General features: G+C 37.0%; 1 protein-coding gene across 1 annotated transcript in view; it reads right to left on the reverse strand.

Annotated features, from left to right (window-relative positions):
- Window positions 1–245: 245 nt before the first annotated feature.
- NHLRC2 (NHL repeat containing 2) overlaps window positions 246–19,279 on the reverse strand; it is a 60,290-nt gene continuing 41,256 nt past the window's right edge. Inside the window, exons 7-11 of the mRNA XM_001495643.6 lie at window positions 16,211–16,442; window positions 15,515–15,637; window positions 14,408–14,617; window positions 13,152–13,371; window positions 246–7,965 (exon numbers count right to left, since the gene is read on the reverse strand). Coding sequence (XP_001495693.1) covers window positions 7,709–7,965; window positions 13,152–13,371; window positions 14,408–14,617; window positions 15,515–15,637; window positions 16,211–16,442 — 1,042 coding nt within the window. The 3' untranslated portion in view covers window positions 246–7,708. The remainder of the gene's footprint in view (window positions 7,966–13,151; window positions 13,372–14,407; window positions 14,618–15,514; window positions 15,638–16,210; window positions 16,443–19,279) is intronic.

A 19,279-nucleotide genomic window follows, 5' to 3' on the forward strand; every position in this document is an offset into this window, starting at 1 on the left:
CTGGTTGTGCTAAGAGGGATGCCGCCTCAGCATGGCCTGGTGAGTGATGTCATGTCCATGCCCAGCGAAACCCTGGGCTGCCGAAGCAGAGAGCGCAAACTTAACCACTCGGCCATGGGGCCAGCCCCCAGAGCTATTTTTAAAACTAAGTATTATGCTCCTTAGTTCAAATAAAAAATTGTGACTTACAAATTTCTAAGCAGTTAAAATTATCTAAAACAGAAAGCATATTAAAAACAGAAACATGGTTTTAGAGAGAAAATATTTAATCTATTTTGTGAAAAAATGTACAAAGCTTTAGGAAAGAGGCATTAGGTTTCAGTGTACAGTATAAACACATTCCTTCTATAATCACATGTATTACACTTCTTTTGAGTTGGTAACGAAGGCCATTGCACGTTCATTCCAAACGATCTGCTGTTAACACATGCACTTGAAAAAGTCACTGAAAATAGTCTTGAAATGAATGTAGAAATAGTGTTGTATAAAAATATATTAATCTGTCTACAAGAAACAATTAAAAAATGCAGACCAAGTAAATTCTTTTAGAACTACACCATGTCTGGAAATATCAATATATGAACTTGTAAACTGGATTTTCATTGCATTTTTTATCTTTGGAGAAAAAAACAAGTGTCATCAATCCTTTGCAATGACAGAGATGAAGTCAGCACAGCAGACCAACTCTGTTCTCAGAAATAAAGTCACGACTTTATCCACACAAAAGATGAGAGCCTAAAATTTGACAAATTTATGAAACGTTACAATTTGAAAGTGATTATATATATACCTCTATCTCAATCACACAGCAAACTTTTATTTGTCCACAATCTACATGTAAAGTAATGACAGCAAAGAAAACATTTCTAAACTGGCTCTCAATACATCTTAACAGTGAGAATTTCAAACTTTTTTTAATTAACCTATGTAAAATATAATAGGCATACTGCAAAGTAGAGAGAAATTAATTTTAAAGTCACATAGGGTACTGTTCTCCTTTGGAAACTGAGATATTAATAGGAATTCTAGAAAAAAAAATTTACCACAAAATTACATGTTTTTTGTATAGCCATCATTCCTCACTGAAACTTCTACAGAAACTACTGTTTCTAAAGAGAGGGAAGCCTATAGTGTGGAGAGGAACAGGAGTACGTGTTCTACAGGTAGATGTGGACGATGCCTATCACAGACATGCATGGACAGGACGTTCCAACTCTTCATGAACAAGAATGTGTGTGTTTCGAATCGTGTAATGAACACAACAGCAGCCCATCCTGTACATGCTTGCAGAACGAATATATTTATGGTGGGACTGAGAACAATGACTACAATCTCTAAAAATAGAAGACAGATACATGGCAGAGTCCTACATTTTCAGAAAGGCTCGTGTCTATTTTTATTCTTCATTACCATAATTTATCAACTGATGTTTTGCCCTATATACTTGAATATATATTTTTCATGAACCTAGCACATAAAGAATCATAAAAATACTGTTGAAACTGGGCACATTTAAATCTGAGGGCTGATTTTTTTCTTTACTTCTTAGTATTATGAGGTCTCATTTCACTTTATTTCAAATGTAAATATGTAATCAAGTGTATTAAAAGCAAAAGGTAATAAATTCTGTTTGCCCATCTAACGCAGTTTCCAATTTTCAACATTAAAAAAATCTGACTATTTTGCTTAACCCTGTATCAGCGGACAACAGCAGGTCTACAGGTTGCGGCTTAAAGGGGAAGCAATTCATAGGAGGCCCTGACAGTTAGGAAATGCTCTGGACGCTGCGGTTGCTCGGCCGGCTGTGTGCTTGTTGAGTGCTTTTTAGTACACCGTTGCTGGCACGGGCTGGGAAGGCTCTGGAAATACCTGTGATTCTTTCCTTTTGGTTGTGGGGCTTTCAACAGAACAAAACATCCTTTGGTACACTCGAGAGTGACATGCCAGGGAAGAAGAGGGACACACCAGACAATGAATAAATATAACTAGGCAAAGATTCCACAAGTCTCTAGGGTTTTCACTTGCCAACTCTAACCTCTGAAAATAATTAAACCAAATCAGCACCATAAGACACAGACTGGGTGCAGTCAGAAGAGCTGACCAGCGCCGCCTCCCGTTCCACCTCACCCAGGCTCTCCGTGCTCAGTGAAAGCTGGAGGCAGCCAGTCTAACTGGCCGGCTACCACGGGCAAGGACCATGGTTTGCTGGTCTTGGATTATACATGGGCGGATTAGTCAAGTCTCTAACTTTCAATATCATTCTTTATACTACTCTGTTGCAAGGAGACAGGAAACAAGCAAACTTTTAATTATTCAGGACAAAACAGTGATTTAGGATTAGCGTGAATTCTTCATTTAAATAAACTATGTATGTGCCACAGGAGGAGAAAAAGGGGCAAATCTTAGTGATTAACAGTGAATTCTACTTCTGAAGTACGACATTATTACCTTTTTTAAGTTGATGTACATTTCCTTATGGATTTCAGGAAGGGGATTTTATAACAAATCCTAATAATATTATTTAAGTTAGCAAACTATTTAACAACGAAAAGATGTCTAGATTCCTGTACCTGGATGATCGTGAATCATAATCAGTAGTATGTAGCATTTCACTTCACTCCTTTTAATAGCATCTAAAGCCGGAACAATAGGCTGACCCGGTGAGAACATTACAATAGATTGCATAGATTTAGGTTGCTGTGGAGGTCTACATACCTTAGTGTTATTTATGAAGCAAGTAAGCAGAGGACTTTGTGTGTTAACAGATTGGCCAAATATTATGTTTCTAGAGCTCACTTTGGTTATTAAAAGAAAATTTTCTTAACTATGAATAAGCTTTTCAGGGTCTGAGACAGTCCTGTGCTAAGAATTCAGTTACACTTTATGACAAGGTCTTATAATTACCTTTTGAAGACCAATTAAAAATAGCAGTGTTGGAACTAACACTGAAAAGCTATTTAATTCTTTATTACATCCATCTGCCAAGAAAAACTCCGGATAATATCTGAATTTAACAAAGAATGTTACATAAAATCTTTTGGGAAACAACAATTATACAGACTGTTCCAAGCCCTGAAGGATAAGTGTGTATAATGAAAAGTCAAAGGCTAATATAATTAAATGGATTTAATTTAAACTTTAAAAACAATCATCACTAGGACTTTTTTGGTTCTTTGAATAGTTACTATATATAACTATGAAAGATTTATGTTTTTAAAACTGTACTTTGAGAGGCTATGCAGCATGGCGGTTGAGTGGACTCATCCAGGCTTGGCCACTTCCTAAATGCATGATCTTGATTATGTCGCTGTGACTGCTTATAACTTAACTTTGTGTCTCAGTTTCCTCATCAGGGAAATAAGAAAAAAATAGTAACTCCCTCATAAGGTGGTTGTGAGGATTAAATAGTTACTACATACAAAACACTCAGGAAAGTGCCAGGCACATAGGAAGCAGTCAATAAATCTGGCTATTATTCTTATCCCTTTATTTAAATACTGCAAAGGCTTAATAAGAAAGCAGTCACAAAGTGAAGAAGTCTCTTAATTCCACGGTTTGTTTTCTCTCCACATCTAGGAGTAGAGCTAGGAATTAGGAGACCTGTGTTCAAATAAAAGACCCGCCACTCACTGTTCACCCTTCAGTCATCAACAAAATGGGCTGAGTACAGCTGCTCATCCCAGGCGCCGCCCAGCATCAGGCGCTCTGGGAGCTCAGATCTTGAGATTTGCCACCAACATCCTAAAGCTGTTTTCTCATCTGTAAAATGGACAGAACATCTACTTGTCTGATTCATAAGGTTACTTCGAAGCTCATATGAGGCAAAATGCATAAAGGCACTGGGAAGATGTTGTGAAGCGCCATCAGAGTACGGGATAGGCATGTGATTCAGGGGGAGTATGTCTCGACCCTCTCAAAGGAAGTTTATTACTCACAGGTCCAGAAGGCCTTTTAAAAAAATTAATAAAACTGTAAGTATGCTTCTTTATAAATAATATCCTTTATAAAATAGTAATATGCTTTATTATAAAATTGTATTTCTTGTTTTGAATCCCAACTCTGTGGAGAGCATTAACATAGCAAATAGTTGGTAGAGAAAGAATTTACTTTAGAAATTGCAGTTGCAAGAAAAATGTCAAGACATGTGTTTATGGCCATAAGTTAATACTATCATTATTATTAACTAAACCATTAACTAGCAGTTTCATTAATTACTAAATGCTTTACAAACACGACTTCACTGAATCCTTAAAGCAACAGGGGCAGGTAGAGTAGCCCCAATTATAGGGTTAGAATCCAAGGGACTGCAAAGCCCACGCCCTTTACCACTACACCACAGGACACCAGCAAACACCAGAAGAAGGGCCATCAGCACTCCTGTCTTCACCAAATCACATACTTCAGAGAACTGCTGGATCAAAGAGCTCCAAACTATGTTCTGATCTTTGTAACAAGTGACTCTAGAAGAAAGAGGTACTCAAAATAAGTGCTTCCTAGGCAGTTCATTGTGAATCTTTAATTCTGGAAAAATAACACATGGCTCACTGAAAAAAAAACCCAAAAAAGTAGAATTAAAATAAAAATAGCCATAATTCCACCATTCAGGAGAACCACTGCAGACACAGTCCCTCTGCCTATATTTTTATGTAACTGTGAACTATGGAATTTAGTTTTTGATGATTGTTCTTAAACAGAAAGCCACATACAATGGCTAGGCTGAAGTCTTAACTGGCAGATATAAACTAGTAGTAACTTTTGTGCAAGCATAAAAGTATATTACAGAGATACATATTTTTGATTTCTTCCCCAATTTCCCAACTGTGGAAAAACAAGCAGAGAGTAACTAAACTCAGTAGCTCAACAGTACGTTGGCCATGAGAGAAAATTATGCGATAAATTCTTTTGTATCTGTCTATGTATATATATATATACACATACATTTATAGACAGAGACACATATGCTGATCCACACACATTAAACTTTTTTTTGGCTATCTTAAGATTTATAGCTTTCTGCAGGCCTGATAATACTATAACTAAATATATTATTAGCACAGTTAAGGAGAAAATTGTTTTTTAGTCATTGAACTTTGCCAAAGTGACCCTCACATGTGATGAAACTGTAGCTTTCCCTTGTGAATAGCTTACATATTTGCTTGGGACAGCATATTCAAGATAAGCACAACTCTTTTCAGGGACCATATCAATCCTGAGCATAAATTCAGAACAAACAACTCTACTTGTGAAATGATACCACAAAAAGTGACAGAAAAAATAGTGACAAAGCAGCAGAATAATCTAGGGCAAAGATTCTAGGTATTATGTCAAAGTGCGTGTAATGCCACATTACTGGCACTTCGATTAAGGTGACTTACACTACAACTTTACTCTTTTCAAACTAGCATTGGACATAAAAATTTATGCATGAATAAAAGCAAAAGTTAAAAAAAATATACAGGAGTCCTTATAGAAAACTGAAGGCCTACAAGGATTAAGAAGTTTTTCAAAATAAACGTTCTGCTGCTTCCTCTATGTAAGAGGTTTGTATTAGTCAGAAATTCTAGGAACCTATTTATATTGCTTTAGCATGATTTACAAAAAATCATACTAACCCATATAAATAATATTTTGAATGTAAACAATGCAAACTGGTGACTAAGAATAAGAATGTTCAATAAAATTGTACTTTGAAAGTTAACTTAAGTATAAGCTTAATACTAACCTAAAACTTTGTCTAGACAAAGGGAATATTAATAGATTATAAGAAATAATTTTGGATTTTTAGTGTACATGAAAATATATACTGTATGTGTGTTTGTGTATAATATTGAAAAATTAATTATCAGGTATTTCTGAATTAGCAAGTTAAAAGTAGATATACTTCCTTTAGAGAGTGAAACTGTTTATGTCTTTCAATAGGAAAAGATTAAGCCAAAATATCCTCATCTTGTCCAACTGGAAATGAGAAGTATAATAATCAAACGAGATTAAAAAATGACTACGGCCTATTCTCCATAAAAGAGAATATTAATATCATATATCCTTTTATTACAGAACAACACATTTTTTTTTTGTGGAGAGAAAAGGTTTATGAGGTAATTATATATAATTTCAAATAGGATTGCTTTTAACTTTACATTTATACTTCTCTCTAAAAATAGCTTTAGCGGGGTGCAAATTAAATGAGAGTCATGATCTATGTATTTCCCTCCTTCAGAGATTTAGGTAACCTGAATAAAAACAGCAAACAGTATGTTCAAAACTATATTTCAAAAAAACATGAAGAAACGGGCAGATGATGATGCTTAAAAGATTACACTTCAAATTCAGCATTGTTTTTGAAGGGGGGAGGAAGGCATATTATGGCATATTGTCTATAAATATTTATTGAATAAATATGGTTCACTTGACATTTTTAAAATCTTGTAAAGCTGATTAAATAACAAACACGTTGAATCAGTTTTAGTAAAAACAAGAATAGACTTTTAAATAGTCATAAAGAAAAATTATGGTAATAAAAAAACTTTCAGTACTTCTAGTAGCTATCTCTTTTGGGGTTTAAAAAAAAACCCCGAAACAGTGTCATCAAGTCACTATATGTTTCAGCCTAAATATTTTAAAGAGTAATATATTAGGATTACTATACACATTAACACCATGAAAGTGCTTCACATTGAAATTTTCACTTTGAAGGCTTAAAAATGATTTTTAAAGACATCACAATAAATGATCATAATTTAAATTCTGAATATGGGAACCAAAAAACCCAAAATTCAACAAATCTGCATTCAATTCTTACAGGTGAAATGTAAATTTCTAAGACAACATACATACCCATTTACATCAGATTCAGCTGTCACAATTAATTCTTTATCATTAAATAGTATCACAGACAGAAATGTGTCCCTCGGGCCCTCTCTTCTTGAAACTCAATATTTCTGGGGACGCATTCACTATCTGGTAAGACTGTGTTCATTCAGAAGAAAGTAAAAGGAATGAGTCTGTATGTCTTTAGAGACTCTATCTTTAACTTCTTCCATATAGAGTTATAAGGCATTAATAATGGTATGTTAAAATAGCAAATAATTTATAATAAAAATAGACTGAAATTCTCTTTTAAATATATCTCAACCAAGAAAACCATAGAAGAGAACAACAAACATATTTACCACCTAGGTACTCTTTAAACCCCTATTGTGATGAAAAGACCTTTTTTGTCTTGGCTTAAAACAGACCTTATGCCTTGAATGGCAGGTGTCCTTATACTGACATGTGGACTGGATCTTAGGTTCCCTGTAAGGTGAATGTGAAATTTACACATTCAAATGTGCTGTTCACAATTAATAAAGGTAGAAAAAGTTAGTTAAGATATTTGGTATCATTATTGTTATCAGTATCTACTGCAAATTATCTCATGATAATATCCTATACTGTAGTGTGGACTTAAGTCTTGTGCCAAATAGCAGCATCGATTACAAAATCATGGTTCAAATAATGGTCAACGACTCAGCTGGAACACACCCAGAATGAAGGAATCTGTTTATAATAAATAAATAAGGAGCATAGCTTTATTTTAAGATCAGTGGCTAGAACTCAGCAATGGGTTTCTTGGTATCCAGAGGCAGAAATAAAGTTTCTTTTCATAAGATACAGTGACGGGAAGGATGGCGAACAGGTGCCTGTGGCGAGTGAGTTGCTAGCTTGCTTGCTAAAATACATATTGGAGCTCTACTGGAGCTATGCAACCTTGTTGCGTAGCGCTTATTTGTAAAGGCTGACTGAACAAAATTCCCTTCATCATACAGGCACTGCTGTCTGCGCTACAGTAGTAAAGAAACACGCTGACAGATATAACAGCTTCAAGCGATACACAATCTCCAGGAATCTGTAGTGAGATTGTGGGTTGATTGGAAATGCTCTCTATTTCTCCAGATGGTATCTGTCCTTGAAGAAGCCATTCATTGCCTAGCAAATAAAAAGGTAAATTATTAAGACTGCATAAGAAGACAAGTAGGAGATTAGACAAACTTTACGAGGATTACATTCATTCAATCAACAAATATTTACAGAAAGCCTCAAATGCCAGGCATTATGCTCTGTGTGAAGGACATAAATATAAACAAGATACAACAACACCCGTGAGAAGTCCCCAGTCTAATGATCTTGATATCAAATTATTAAAATTCTTCCTTTGAGCACTCACTGTAAGATAAATTATAAATTTGTGTCTACTGAAATCAAGTTGAATATTGCAAATATGTTTATAGACCCTTAATTCCTGAAACTAAAAATGAAACCTATTAATTTCTAGAAATAAACATAGGATGCTTCAGAAAATAGATCATTTTTACCAGATAAAACTTTTCAGGAATATAATACTAAAACTGTAAAACAATCTAGGGAATACAAATGTATGTGCAACTCCGCAGTGACTTTCAAGTTAGGACTGACGAACTATTAAATATCCAAACGTAATAATCAAAAAATAAGACTAACTTTTTTAGAAACAACTAACACTGCATAATTCCGATGGGCTCAAATAACGTAAAAACTAAGAGATTTTGTCTACCTCATTTTAATACATAAAACTCTTCCAAGACTTAAACACAAAGATTATCTATATAACAAAAGTCTAACAAACCACTAAACATCTTGAAGATTTCTAGTATTAAAAGTTTTAAATCAGGGCCGGCCCCATGGTGGAGTGGTTAAGTTAGTGCACTCCGCTTCAGTGGCCCGGGGTTCACCAGTTGAGATCCTGGGTGCAGGCCTGCACACCACTCATCAAGCCAAGCTGTGATGGCGTCCTACATAGGAGAACCAGAACAACTTAGACTAGGATATACAGCTGTGTGCTGGGGCTTTGGGAAGGGAAAAAAAAAAAAAGTTTTTAAATGTCTTTATCCATCCAGTGCCTTCTCTCAGAAGGAACACACATATTGTATTGAGGAAGCAAATACTTACCCTGACGTAGCTTTAGAGGGAGTTACACATGGAGCCAGCATCTGGGAAATGCAGGACATGTGCTCCTGCCATCTTAAATATAATACACTGAACATAATCTAATGACTTATCAACGACTCAGGACCACATGGACAAAAAATGGACCATCTGTTGAGTAGTGATGAAATTGTGTGTCTACTTTTTAGCTTTTCTGTCTCTTTCTTTTGACCTTAGGAAGAGTCAGCAGACTCAGGCAGCTGCTTCTACTGGTCCTCTCCACCTCTCCTTTAGTTTATTGCTGCTAATATTCTGCTGGTTGAAAAATCAAATTTGAGAAAAATATGTCAAATAAGAGTAAGGAGAAAGTGAAGGTGAGAATCTAGAGTTAAGTGCAAAGTTTTTATGTAGGAGCCTTAAGCAATTCTTTACAAATTCTCTTTAAAATTCTTTGGACTTCTTTGCTTATTTCTGGACTGAGGAGGATGTTTTATTTTATTTAATGTTTGATTTACCTAGACATCATATTAGTGGGGAACTTCTTATCCTTTAAGCCAAAACAGGAAAATAATAAATTGTGCTGTTTTAATGTCCAATTCTAGAAATAAAACACAGAAAATGTTCCTTTAGATATTTTTCTGATACATCACAGGCAGGATTTGTGAAGTTATATGCTAGTGGTGCTTTTATGCTGCCTTTTTTTGGCTTAAAACCTTCACATATGCTGACAACTTTATACAGACCAAAATTTAGCTAAAAATAAGTGTTTCTGTCTCTAAATAACTGGCCAAGAAGAAAAAATGTCCTTTAATCATAGGTGTACAAATGTACCCTATAAAATAAAGAATTTTCAAAAACTTAAATTCTTAGAACTCTTGCCTGAAAGCTCATTTGCTTTCAGTAAAAATGAAGCCAATATCTTGGACAAGTGATAAAATGGCTGAGAATTTTCTCTGCAGACTACTTCACTTTTCCTTTGATACTATCTACATTTTGTATTCCAATGACTCAATGTTAATTAATTTGTGTTTGACAGAGTTAAACATGTTAATTTGTCAATAACCTATTCTAAAAATCAAAACACAGCTCTTTAATTTCACAGAGAGAAATTAACAGTCATCTCCAATTGACGCAATGCTCTCAGACAAATGGACACGAGCAGAACAGTGAAAATGGCAGTCGAGGACTGGTTATGACCTCCAGAGGACTGAGGCCTGGCTAGGGTTTGAGCACTCTCCTGTCCACAAAGCTGGCTCCAAACACCCTCCTGGTAAAGCGAGGCTCAGCCCTCTCCCTTATGGGGACTAAGGGGGTGCTTTTCCCACAGGCTCCGTCACTCAGCCAGCCTCCCAAACTCTAACCCAGCAGGCTCCTCCTGGCTAGTCTACCAAGATCTCTCTGCGCTCTGGGTGTGGACTCCGAGTGGAGAGTTGCAGGACAGTAGCTGCCGCCCCGAGAATGTACCAAGGTAAGAAGGCACAAAGCCTGGATCTGGGTAATGTACAAAAGAAAAGTGTGTGAGAGGGGACAAGAGAGGAGGAGTCGGGGAGGAAATGAAGATTGAGTGAGAACATGTGAAAGAGCGTGGGAGAGTAAGACAGAGGAAGATCACGAGAGAAGGGAAGTCAGAGTTTAGTTCTGGACCACTAACATTTTACTTTAAAATTGCTGTCCACTCTGCTAGAGATGTTGGAAAGCACTGCTATACGGCAAGTAATATTCTGATTCCTTATTATAAATTAATGAGATAAGTTCACACTGTGACTCAAACACTCATTCAAACCTACATAATTTACCGTAACTGAATACTTTTGAGAATAGACTCAAACAGGAAGTGTTCTTAGATTAAAAGATCACAAATCAGTGAGTGAGGACAAAGGCTCTGCCTGGATTCTGATCACAGTAATTCATCTGTATTCAGTTACACATCCTCCAACAATGTTTTCTTCTTCTACTTGAATGGCATACTTTTAAGATATGGCTTTGGCATCCATTTTCTTGTAGTAAGCAAGTAATGGGGCTCAAATTCTACTTCTGGCATCTCTAAAGAAGAAACCGCAGCTTCAGGCTTAAAAGTGGTAAATCAAGTCTTAATGATACTAGTGAATAAAATGAGCAGCAAACAACTAAATGAAAGCTCTAAAGCATTTGATAGACAGTATCTGGAAAAGTAAACAATAAATACCACCACCAAAGAACTGAATTGGAGAGTGCCTACGTCAAGTTACCTCTGTTAAAAGAAAGCATGTGTTTTTAAAAAACAGCATACTCAAGGGGAACATCAATTTAATCCTTTAGAATCTGTGAGATTTCCGTCACTGTACTGTGGGAAGGCACAGTGGTGAACACCTAACGCAGGATCGGGACTGCAGAGATCTAAGCTGAGGGACCATCGCCTGGCATTGCAGCAGACCTCCTGATCAACGCAACTCAGTCAATACTCTCCCCACACAGACTGCACCCTTGTGGCTAAACTTGGCTGAGAAAAACCGCCTCCACGTGGACTAGCCTGCCCTCCAATTGGTGACAGCGAGCCTCAAGTGCAATCACGCTGTATTTTCCTTGTGTAGTCACCTTCCTACCCGCCTGGATGACCCTCTTCTCTCTTCAGATCTCCAGAACCTTCTCCCCTCGCTCTCAGCTGATGGCTGTGTTTCCCAATGTACTAAGAAAACAGAATCATTCAGAAAGAGCTTCCACAAGCACTGACCTCCACAGCTGCTAGACTTCTAGGTCACACACTGGGCCTTCTCTCTTCACTGTGGAAATTTCCACATTCCTGGCAGAGGCCAGCCTTCCACTTGTGTGCTAGATCCCGTCCCCTCACATCCTGAAGGGTACCCACCCCACATATCATCTATTCTTTTCTCTATTGGATCTTTGTCCTCAATATATCAAACATGCTGTTCTCTCAACTTCATTTTCCTCTTCCAGCAACTGCTTTATTTTCTCTTATCTTTTTAGCTAAACTCCTGAAAGAGTTGTCTATATTTGCCGTCTCCAGTTCCTCTCCATATATTATTTATTTTGGTGAGGAAGACTGGCCCTGAGCTAACATCTATTGCCAATCTTCTTCTTTTTGCTTGAGGAAGATTGTCCCGAGCTAACATCTGTGCCAATCTTTCCCTACGTTATATATGGGATGCCACCTCAGCATGGCTTGATGAATGGTGTATAGGTCCCTGCCCAGGACCCAAACCTGTGAAAAAAGCCAAAGCATGTGAACTTAACCACTATGCCACCAGGTGGGCCCTACTTTCTATTCTTTTTCAACCTGCTCTAATCAGGCATCTCCTTCATCACTCTGAAACATCTCTGGTCAAGGACATCAATTAACTCTATGACATTAAATTTTTAGTCGTTATCTATCAATAGCACTTGACACAGCTGATCACTCTCTCCTCCTTAAAACATGTGACTCCAAAAAACCACCGTCTCTTGGTTTTGCTCCTACTTGCTTATTCACTCTTCAGTCTTCTTGGCTGGTTCCTCCTCCTCTCCTTGATCTCTTTATGCTGGAGTGCTCTAGAACAGTGCCACTCAAAGTACAGTCTGTGGACTGGTGCTGGTCCTTAACCCATGACGAGTTAAGTACAGAAATTGAGAGGAAAGTTTAGAAACTTTTACAACACACAAATGTGTAATTGGTGGCTTTGAATTTTATATGTCTTTTTAAAAAAAATAATTTCATTTTTAGGGCTAATACCCTGAGAACTAGTTTAAGATGGAGCAGGACAATGGAAAAGACCCTAGACTAAGAACTAGCACAACTGGGGTCAAATTCCAAACCTTTTGACCTAATTCAATATATGCCCTTGAGCAAATCACTTTGCCTCTTTGAGCCATTACTCTCCTCACTTACAAAATAAGAGCTTGTTACAGATGGTGTCTTTCGGCTCTAACGTTCAAAGGCCTATCATTCCGAGGCCACACGGTCTGCCTCATGTGATGGACTTGCCTGGTAGCAAACAGTGCAATTATGACTGAGTAACTCTGGGTGAGTTACACCGTTCTTTGATAAAAGAGAGGAAAGAATCTCAGAGACTAAAGAAAACCGCTAAAGTGGTGTTAGATCTGGATCTATTTTTTCATAGGACCTCCCTCAAATCCTGCCTAACTGTAGAGTAAAATATTACAAAACAAATAAGAAAAATCACTAGGCTAAACATCAAGTTTATGGAATATTTGCATTTGCAAGATTATTCTCATACCTTCAGCTGTTAGAAACCAGCAACTGGGTGCTCCTTCAGTTAGTTTTGCTCCCGATGGGAGGTCTAATCTCAGCTTGAACTGAAGAGTCTGTCCTGGAGATGCAGCCACTGGGGAGAGTTTAACGGCTGGAGCAGATTTAGGTAGTCTGGGTAATGTCTTCTGTTTTTCTTCTGGGAATGGGCCATCTACCACAGTGTTTTCAGATGTGAAGAGTGGGAGCTAGGAAATAAGAACATCTGTTTATTAAAGCACAAGTACTTTATAATAAATGTGAGAAAGCTTATTTTTAGACTTCGCAAGAAAAATGAGGTTTGATGTAAACGAAACTTAATTGCCATCTAGTCTGAATTACAATATGTTTACTTACATGTACTCATGATTATTTTGTAGGTTCAGAAAAATATCTCACCCTGGCAAAGAGAGTACCAACACTTATGAATGAAAAAGAATTAAATTAACTGTCCAATACGTTTATGGATGGCAGGAAATTAAAGTAAAACTTTACCAATTTAAACGTAGTGGATATAGTATACCTCCTCTTATAATTTTCATTGCCAACTATAAGATGTCATTCATCTTATATCAGAGATCTATGTCAAGAGAAATGATACTAATGTTATGATGGCAATCTCTGTGTTTTTCTTTTAAAAAACATATCATGAAAATTCCTAGAATTTTAGAAAAACAACTCTTGCATTTTTTTTAGGCAAGTGTGACACATCAAGGGGTAGCTTGAAAATTTTATTGGAGATCATGTCCCTATCTTTAAAAACTGATTAGAACTTATTTTAGTTTCTTCCAGTCTTATTTTCAACGTCTTGAGAAATGTAGCTTCTGGAGCCCACTCTGGAAGATCATTTGGTAACAGATTCACCATAGGAAACGAAGGTTACACATTAATCTAAGGATCATTAAAAACAAAACAAGACTAAACAACGCAACCCACAGTGCGTCTGTGTAGTATGTGTCAGTAAGTCCATACACCTAAGAACACGTCTGATTCCTCTTTTTCTTTCTTTTCTGAAAGTTCATTAAATTCTGTCCAGCTTCCATTATCTTTCTCAAATGCTCTCGGCACAAATGAATTTTTATTTTAAAAACAACAGGATACCCTTGAAATAGGCATTCTCTTACTACTCCACCTCTATGTTTCACTTTCACCCATAGACAGCCTGTAACCATCTGTCAGTGCTGTGAAGATCTCAGTATCTTTCTTAAATCGACACCCTTTAACTTACACCTTGAGATTACTTACCACAGAAATCATTTTTGTTTCTAAATCCATCACTTTAATCTGATGATTATTGGTGTCTGCTACATATAATAACTGACCATTCTCTCCAATACACAAGCCTCCTGGCTCATTAAAAGTTGACTGAGTAAAACTGGAACTGATAACATTACTTGCATCTCCAGTTCCTGCTAATGTTGTACAGGTTTTCGTTTTGGGATCCACAACTTTAATCTAAAAAGAAAGAACAAAAAATTATACATTTGAAGCTCAATCTCGTGTTTATGGTATGGAAAAGTGTAGTATTAAGCAAGCCAGAGAATTTCGGATTGCTATTAGTATTCTTAATAAATCTCAGAAAAAGAAGTGGCATTTCCATATTTTCTTAAGAAGCCAAAAATTCAAATTACAGTCTAAAAGGGGATATTCCATTCTGAGAGCTAAAATCTACATAAAATCCTCAATTACATCTTGTCTTCTAGAAGCAATCTTTGATGAAATTATTTATGGAATTAAAAAAATTTTTAAGTGTTACTCTCTTTCCTCACAATGGGACACTGAACTGTGTTTCTTCTCATGAGCATCTAACACTGGCTGAGGAGTTGCTACTTACGTTAAACTTAATGATTCATGTTAAATTTATAGGCCCTCATCACAAAATATTAACATTTACTTTCCACTGATTTTCATAAAAGAGAAATGCAATAAAAATAGTTGAATAGTCAATACAAGAGAGCCAAAAAAGGAAATGCTGCTGAAAGTGGAATTTTTTCCTAACAGGCATTGCAAGAACTCAAAAATGTTCATTTGTTAGTTGATATATTAATTTCCCTGCTACCTGCCTCTTCCTTATTTACTCAATGCGTTACTAGGCAGCTTTGATGGGTTGCAATTCACAATTTTTGGCTATAGGCATTGGGAATTTGTTTAGTCTTTTCCCCAGCTCAGAGTACCACCATATCCTCTTTGCAAAGAAAGGACCAAGAACAGAAGAGGCTTATGTATAGTTGTCAAAGACTGTTCTTCCTCTCTATATTTCAGAGTGGCAGCTGGAGGAGGCTCATAGATCTTCCAGTATTTTAAATACCACAAATGACAAGCAGGGTATTATATAATTTTGTCAAGACTCACCTTGTGATTATAAGAGTCTGCCACATAAACTAAATTCCTTTTCTTGTCCCAAGTTACTCCAAGTGGGTGCTGAAGCTTTGCATTGATTCCTACTCCATCAACATCACCAAAAGCAAATAAGTCCTTTTACGTTTTTTTAAAAGAAAGAAACAGCATGAATTAAAATTTTTACAGTACTTTGTTATGGTATAAAGAGAAAATTAAGATGGCTAAAGATGCTACTTAAGGTAAAGGGGAAAAGGTCTGATTTCATATAAACAGGGCTGGGCATTTGATTCAGACTAGATAAAAATGACAGAATTTTAAACCTGTATTAGTTTGTAGTGCTTAGTAGTTTTATTCACTATAATCACACACTTGCTCAGGAACAAGTCAAGTCTACTAATCTGGTGCTCTTTCCACCCTACAGCCAACTATCTAACTTACATCTCCTCTTCTCTTGGTAATCAGTATTTTATCCTTCCTCTCTCCCTGAAGCCTTGACATTTATATATAATCAAGTAGAGTCAGTTTACTTTTCTTAGATGGTTTTGTTACTTGTGTTTCTTTATATTCACATTCCTTTGGTTTGGCTTCCATTTTAACTTATGGATAGGCCAAGAACTCACTCCCTCCTAAATTTTATTCACTTTTCACAATTCAGAAAATTGCAAGCTGGTGAGCCTGGGCATACTGTGCAGAAGTGATCTGCATTACCATGGGGTCTCTTTCTCCTCCCACAAGGTGCTTCACGGCTCCATCCTTCAGTGAGACGGTTCTCACGGTGCTGCTCTCACTATCTGCTACGAACAGGCAGCTCCAGGGATCTTCTGAGGCCACAGAAAGACCTGAAGGTTGGGCAAAACCTGCCTTGTGAGGATATGCATTATTTCGATTCTCTTCATTTCCACTTCCAGCAAACCGAAGGCAGGTTCCTTTTTTTAACTCACTAGAAAGACAAGTTCATAGGTGAAATCAACACTGTTATATTATGCCCAACTTAGTTATGAAACAAATGAATGTAAGTGATGAAATCAGTGGTGATAAGCCTTATAAACAACAAAAGATCTAGTGATCTTAGCCTAGTTAACCTGTGCAAGTCAGATTTCAGTGTAGTTTTTCTAATCATTAACTTATTTATCCACTGTGTAGAGACCTTTCTTACTGTTTTTTTTCTTGACATACACAAAACTGAAACTATTCTCAGTGGCCACACAGGTAATCCCTGACAATGTCAGAATTATAATAATGATCATATGATTGATGGGATGGTTTATTTTTCCTCCAAATGGTCAGACAGGTACAGCTGAATCCCACCTTAATTTCTTAGCTTCATGCAAAATCCAGTTCTGAAAGGGGATTAAAAAGATTACCTAGCTCTGGATGGTTTAAAGCTTAAATTTTCATTAAACATGTTTGGTTTTCTTGTATATATGTAGAGACTAGCAAAAAGAATTAAAAAGATCATTTTTGAAAGGTAGTCAGGTCAAGCATTACCCATTTTAAGAAACTGATGTAGGATGATCATGCTGCTTCAACTAATCAATTGCACAAAACCATTTCTTAAATACACCAGGGAAATCACTATTTAAAGGTCTGTTGCAGTGATTCCTTTTGTAATGCAGAGAAAGTTTTACACTTTGGTTTCTAAGTCTATGCCAGAGGGATTGGAAGGAAGACATGGTGGTGTCTTGTGTTGAGGGAAGGGAAGAAGCTGACCCAGGATGCACTATAATGAGAGACTATATGTGTATCATTTCCAAATACGGCACAACATGCAGAAGTCTAAAATGACCGTTAATCACTTATTGGTTGATATGTTCCCACTGCGAAGTTAAGTGGGGAGCAGGGGATGGAGGCAAGCGATACAGAGAGTATAAAACATGGCCACTTACTCAAGGAATTTATGTAGTCAGAGAAATACGTGTAATAACTAACATGCCAAACAAATAATTAAAAGGTAATTACTACGGGAGTCTTCACAATTTAAAAGAGTTCCCTTAACCAAATAAAAGGTAGGAAGAGTGGGGAGAAACAGGAACTTCTAAAATGTTAGGAGTCATTACCACTTGAAGATCAGCAACAAATAAAGATAAGTCATCCTTAAAATTATGACACAGGTCAACGTGATCTGATTGGACATTTTTCTACTACGAACAAGAGTGATCATTACTTATTTCGAAATTAAGTCCACTCTTGACCATCTAGGTCCAAAACAGCCATCACTTAGAACAGCATATTCTGGTCATTTCGCTCACATAAAATGTTACTGGTCACCTCACTGTCAGGCTACTGTCATCTCTTGCCTGGATAACAGCAATAGCTTCCTCAGTGGTATCTCTGTCTCTAGCATGGTCCCACTCCAAATGCTGCAAGTGTTCTTTCAAAAACACAAGTCTAACATGTCACTTCTCAGCTTAAAACTTTCCATAAAAGCAAGTAGAATAATGTTAAAATAACATTCAAATCTCTTAAAAGGACTCACAAGACACTCCGTGATCTGGCTTCTAGTGATATCACTAGTGTCATTTACTTGCCTGGAAAACCTCCACACTCCCTGTCTAACTCCTACTCTTCTATCAGCGATAGCTTAGTAGCTTCTTCCAGGAAGCCTTCCTTGATACTTCAACTCTTATTGATACTGAGTGTTCCTCTCATTTACATAAGGGACACTTTCCACTTAAAGGCTTACTGTAGTGATTCCTTCTATACACAGTACCTGCTCTTCCCAACTATTTTTGTTTGTCTGCTGATCTGATTCTTCCTCTGTAAGCTCACTGAGGGCAGCAACCATGTCTTTTCATTTTGTTCTTAACATAGCGAACATGTTTCGTCCTTAATACCTAGCATAGTGCCTAGCACATAGCATAGTTAATAAAAATTTGTTAGATGATTAAATTTTACAAAACGTCATATAAAGCAACACATACACTATTTGGAATATCTGATATTTCTGATTATCTACTACACAACTGCTCCTTTCTACTGATAAAGGTAACGGAGATGACCCGCACTTACTTTCTATGGTGATTTAACAGTCTTTATGGTCTATGACTTTCATTCATCTATTTATTCTGCAAACCCCTCCTGAGCTATTAGGTACCAGACACTGTGTTAGGCACAGGGGACACAGAAACGAATGAGAAAGGGTCCTTTCCTTTAAGAGGCAGTCTAGTAGGAGGAAATAGTTACGTAAACAAATAAGTGCAACTGAAAACAGAGAGGGGGAGAGAGGGGAGAGGGAGAGAGAAAAAGAGAGAAGGAAGGGAGGGAAGAGAGAATGGACTTAGTGCAGTGACAGAACTCAGAGGGAGCACAGTGAGGTCACAGAGAAGAGTATGGTCGATCTACCTGGGGTGTGAGGGAAAAGAGGAGAGGCTCTACAGAAAAGATGTAAGACACTCTGTAGACGCTGCCTTTTCATCTTTATATCCCCAACAGTGGCTGCAAAGCCACCTACAGTTAGTGTATATATATGCCAGGCACCAGGCTGAGCTCTTCACACATATTAATCCTCAAAATAAGTCTATCAGGTAGATAGAAATAGGGAAACTGAGGCTTAGAAAGTTAAAGCGGTTCTCCTAAGCTCACACTGATAAGTAGCAAAACCAGGATTCAATCTCAGGCTTGACTACAGACCTGAGCTACTAACCACCCTGCTACGCAGTACTCAAATATCTGAATTAGTGATCGGGGATATGTGAACTACGCATTAAAGAGACGAGCACCCACCAAACACTTCCCGTCCTCTTTCTGGATGCTTGGGAGACAGCTCTTCCCAGGTTC

The sequence above is a fragment of the Equus caballus genome, chromosome 1 (assembly GCF_041296265.1).
Source record: "Equus caballus isolate H_3958 breed thoroughbred chromosome 1, TB-T2T, whole genome shotgun sequence".
Taxonomy (NCBI): domain Eukaryota; kingdom Metazoa; phylum Chordata; class Mammalia; order Perissodactyla; family Equidae; genus Equus; species Equus caballus.